Source organism: Crinia signifera, chromosome 12 (genome assembly GCF_055691185.1).
Source record: "Crinia signifera chromosome 12, ASM5569118v1, whole genome shotgun sequence".
NCBI lineage: Eukaryota > Metazoa > Chordata > Amphibia > Anura > Myobatrachidae > Crinia > Crinia signifera.
The window spans coordinates 24984072-24988020 of record NC_139228.1 but is presented as its reverse complement, the minus strand read 5'-3'; the positions used below and the strand labels follow the sequence as shown (position 1 = coordinate 24988020).

Here is a 3949-nt window from a genome sequence, read left to right as displayed (position 1 = left end):
TATCGAGTAACAAGGTTCCCGCTAACTTAAGATTCCAGTTCTGCCCTCTACATTCATCTCATTTATGGAGGGCGGCAATACTTCTTCCTGTCTGAAATTGCGTCGTTATCCTGGCGACCACCAGCACCTGTATAATTGCTCTGACAGTATTGTAGAAGTGTCTGAGAATTTTCAGCCGCCCTGTATCTGGTGCGTGTGTCATGCTTGAATGAACTGGGCATTTTTTAAGTTTTTATTGCATGTTCTACTGGGAAAGGGCTCCTGTATTTAGAGATTCCTTAAAACAAAAAAGCCAAAGTCATTTTTGTGTCTGTAAGAAACTATGTTGCTATGTATTTGTATTGCTTCTGTGCAGGGTAAATACTGGCTGCTTATGCATGTAGCCCACATATGTTAGACAGCTATATATATATATATATATATATATATAAAGCACTTACCCCCCACGATGTGAGGAATGGAGACGGCACACAGAGTTGAAGAATAGGTGATTTAATAAGTCAGCATCATGTAGACAGTAACAGCTGTATTACCCAACAGCTGTTTCAACTGCTCACAGGCAGTTTTCATCAGGGGTATATATATAGTCTTGGCATGCATCCCTTTGATATTGATGTTCAATGCTGTAATTATCTCCTTTCTCTCTCCTGTAGAATAAAAAGTTACTCTATGAGAAGATGAAAGCAGCATCTCAGAGGAAGAAGAGGGTAATTTTATTCAGACTTGGACTTGTTATTGCATTTGGGCATGTATACCCGTTATGTCATATAGAGGTTTATGTACTAAAGCCTTGGAGAAAGGTAAAGTGGATTTAAATAAAGTACCACCCAATCAGCTCACAACTGTCCTTTTTCCAACCCAGGCTGTAACATGCCAGTTAGGAGCTGATTGGTACTGGATCTCTCTCCAAGGCTTAGTACATTGACTTCTATATGTTCTTGACACCATCACAGGTTTGGCCTGTGAGGTGGGCGTGGCTTACCAGTAAGTGGGCATGGTTTAGGATGATCTGTACACTGCATTTTTTTTGGGAATGTTTTAAGCAACTGTACAGATATAGGTCTTTTAAGCAAACCAAAATAGCTATTATGTTTTAATGTGATTGCTATGGACTATAGAGCAACTGCTGCCTCTGTTTCACTCCCTTGTGCTACTATATACTGTACTGTGAGTGTGAACCATATACTTCTCTTATATACTGTAATGTTCATTCTTGTCCCCTGCATCTTTCAGAACCCCTGCAGTTCTTCTTCCTGCCTGGGGTGTCTTTCTCTACAGGTCTGGTCTGCTCATCAGTCCTGAAATACAGACCACATTGTGCTAGAAGCACCACATCAGAGAGCACCACCACAGGCAGGAAACAGGAACAGCGTGGGTTTTGGAAGATGACTCGGTCATAGTGACATTATTGCAATAGCTGGCGGGAAGCATAATGTAATCCACTTGTCTCACTTCTTCCAGCATTCAGAGGGTTTTCTTCCACAGAGCTCACTAAGGGGGTCATTCTGTAAGGCGCGGTAAGCAGCGAAGTTCAAATGATGGCAAAGGCTCATGCATATGTAAGGTTGCCTCGGAGCATCCTTACAGATGAGTCTCTGCTCGGGGGGGAGTAGACGGGCAGCTGAAATCCGGTGATATCAGCTGTCCGGCCCCCGCCTGTCTGTCATGCCTCATTAGTAGATAGGCAATCCCGGACCGTTTTTTCAATCCGGGATTCGGGATTGAAAAACTGTCAATCCCAGGATTCCCGGGATCGGCTTCCTGATATGCCCAATGATAAATATATTATCTCTCACCATGCGGTGGAGGAGCTGTGCGGTGGAGGAGGCGAGGTGCCTCGGCTGGCCAGGGAGGAGGTGGGTAACTCGGGCAGAGAAACAGTGTGTGGCTGCGCAGCGCGATGTGATCAGTCGCATCACGCTGCGCAGCCACACAACCTTGTTGCCAGGCAGCGCAGCATGATGTTAAAGGTGTTCCCACTCCGTCACGTCTGCCCGGACTCAGAGTTACCAGCCTCCTCCCCGGCCCACTCAGTGCTACATGGGAGAAAGGGATCAAATGCGCATGCGCATTTCGATCCCACAATCCCGGGATTGGAGCCTCCAATCCCGGGATTCAAATCCTGGTCAAAAATGCCCTAAATCCCGGGATCCCGATCCTGGGATCGGCATCCCTACTCATTAGCATGAGAATGCCCCCATATGGGCAGACCTATACATTAATGTTGTGGGGTGCTGCCAAGCAACCTCTACCTACAATAAGGATTAAAGTTCTAGGACTCCGCTGCTTTCTATGAAGCATTTTCTGTGACCTTGTCAGTAATGATCGATCTTGGTTATCCACTTACTGTGGACATTGTCTGAATTACTGGCATTTACAAACAACAGGGGGCACCTATATTATACAACTGTCATCTGTGTATGTACAACCCCAACAATCCAAGTTGTCTGAAGGCGGATAGCCTCTCAGAGTTATAATCACTAAGGGGCAAATTTACTAAGATGGGAATTGTATAGAAGATGGGATGTTGATATAAACAACCAATCACATACTATCTATTATCTTCTAGAAGGTGTTAAATAAATAAGACGTAGATTCTGATTGGTTGCCCATAGCAACATCCTATGTGAAATAGATCTCCTATATAAAACGTAAATTTCCCCCTAAGATGGGAGTTCTATTGAAGATGCTATGTTGCTATGGGCAACTAATCAGAATATCTTCTTGAAGGTGCTAAATAAGTCAAATCTGATATTCGGGGTCCATGTGGATGTTAACGTGCGCCGAGCTCCGCGGTAGTGAGTGTTCACGTTACACTAATTGGGTGTCCATGTCGACTTTGGCACAATTTAAAGGTAAAAAAAAACACTCATGTCTACCATGTGTCTACAACTTTCATGTCAATTTTTTTGCTTGTGCTGACTTTTTTGTCAATGTCAACATTTTTCTCATGTCGACCCTTTGTCAATGTTGACCTTTAGTATGTGGAACTTTTGATGTCGACCTATTTATTGTCTACGTAGACACTGTAAACCTTTCCACCCACACCCCTAACATTCGCCCCTTATACTAACTCCACAGCGAGGAGGCCGATATATCCACAAGGAGCGCGTACCGGTTATTTATGGTGTATTACGGACTTCTAAACGGTACAATGTGGCACTGATGTATAACCGTATCCATGACCTACATTTATGTCTTCCTTTTCCCATTCCAGACGGTGAATCCATACCTACAGGGACAGAGACTGGACAACGTTGTAGCCAAGAAGTCTGTTCCGCATTTCTCCGGCGAAGAGGAATAAGCAGAACCAAATGAGGGAGCCGCCTTTGCTGTGATCCAGCTCGGCGTCCTATCTGCCGCTCCAGAGCCCCACTGACTGGCAGTGTGTTTATTATTTATAGACCTGTGAATGGGAAACAGCTGGATTTATAACATTATGTTGTCATAGATAATAAAAAATATAGACTTCTGCTTTCTGTTAAATTAGGGGAACAGTATCTTTTTCTTGTGCTTTTTCGTGCTGCTTTGAGAGGCAGTTTAACCAATTGGTTGCTGTCAAACACTGTCAGTCTTACGAGGTGGTGGAAAATGAGATTTTGTCTCCCAAGCGATCCTGCGTCTAGACTGCTGCAGAAATTAGTACTGTAAACAATTAATAATTGCAATAAAAACGTCACCCCCATCCCCGCTGTTCTGTGATTTTACTATAGGACCACTAGACCTAAAATACAAGTTTCCCTTATATAAAGTACAGATTGAATATCCCTTATCCAAAATGCTCGGGACCAGAAATATTTTGGATAATGGATTATTCCGTATTTCAGAATATTTTTAGATTTTAATGATGTATCTTGCATTTATGTTCTACAAACACATCAAACACATGAAATACACACAAATATATTTTATTTGTGCATAAAACAAGGTTTCAAAACATGAAACAAAG

General features: G+C 43.1%; 1 protein-coding gene across 2 annotated transcripts in view; it reads left to right on the top strand.

The window, feature by feature from the left end:
- Positions 1 to 3685, top strand: part of SCG5 (secretogranin V) — a 36212-nt gene extending 32527 nt beyond the window's left edge. For both annotated transcript variants that reach the window (XM_083167722.1, XM_083167723.1), the window contains exons 5-6: positions 654 to 707; positions 3218 to 3685. In XM_083167722.1, the coding sequence (XP_083023848.1) occupies positions 654 to 707; positions 3218 to 3304 (141 nt within the window). In that variant the 3' untranslated portion in view covers positions 3305 to 3685. The remainder of the gene's footprint in view (positions 1 to 653; positions 708 to 3217) is intronic.
- Positions 3686 to 3949: the final 264 nt, after the last annotated feature.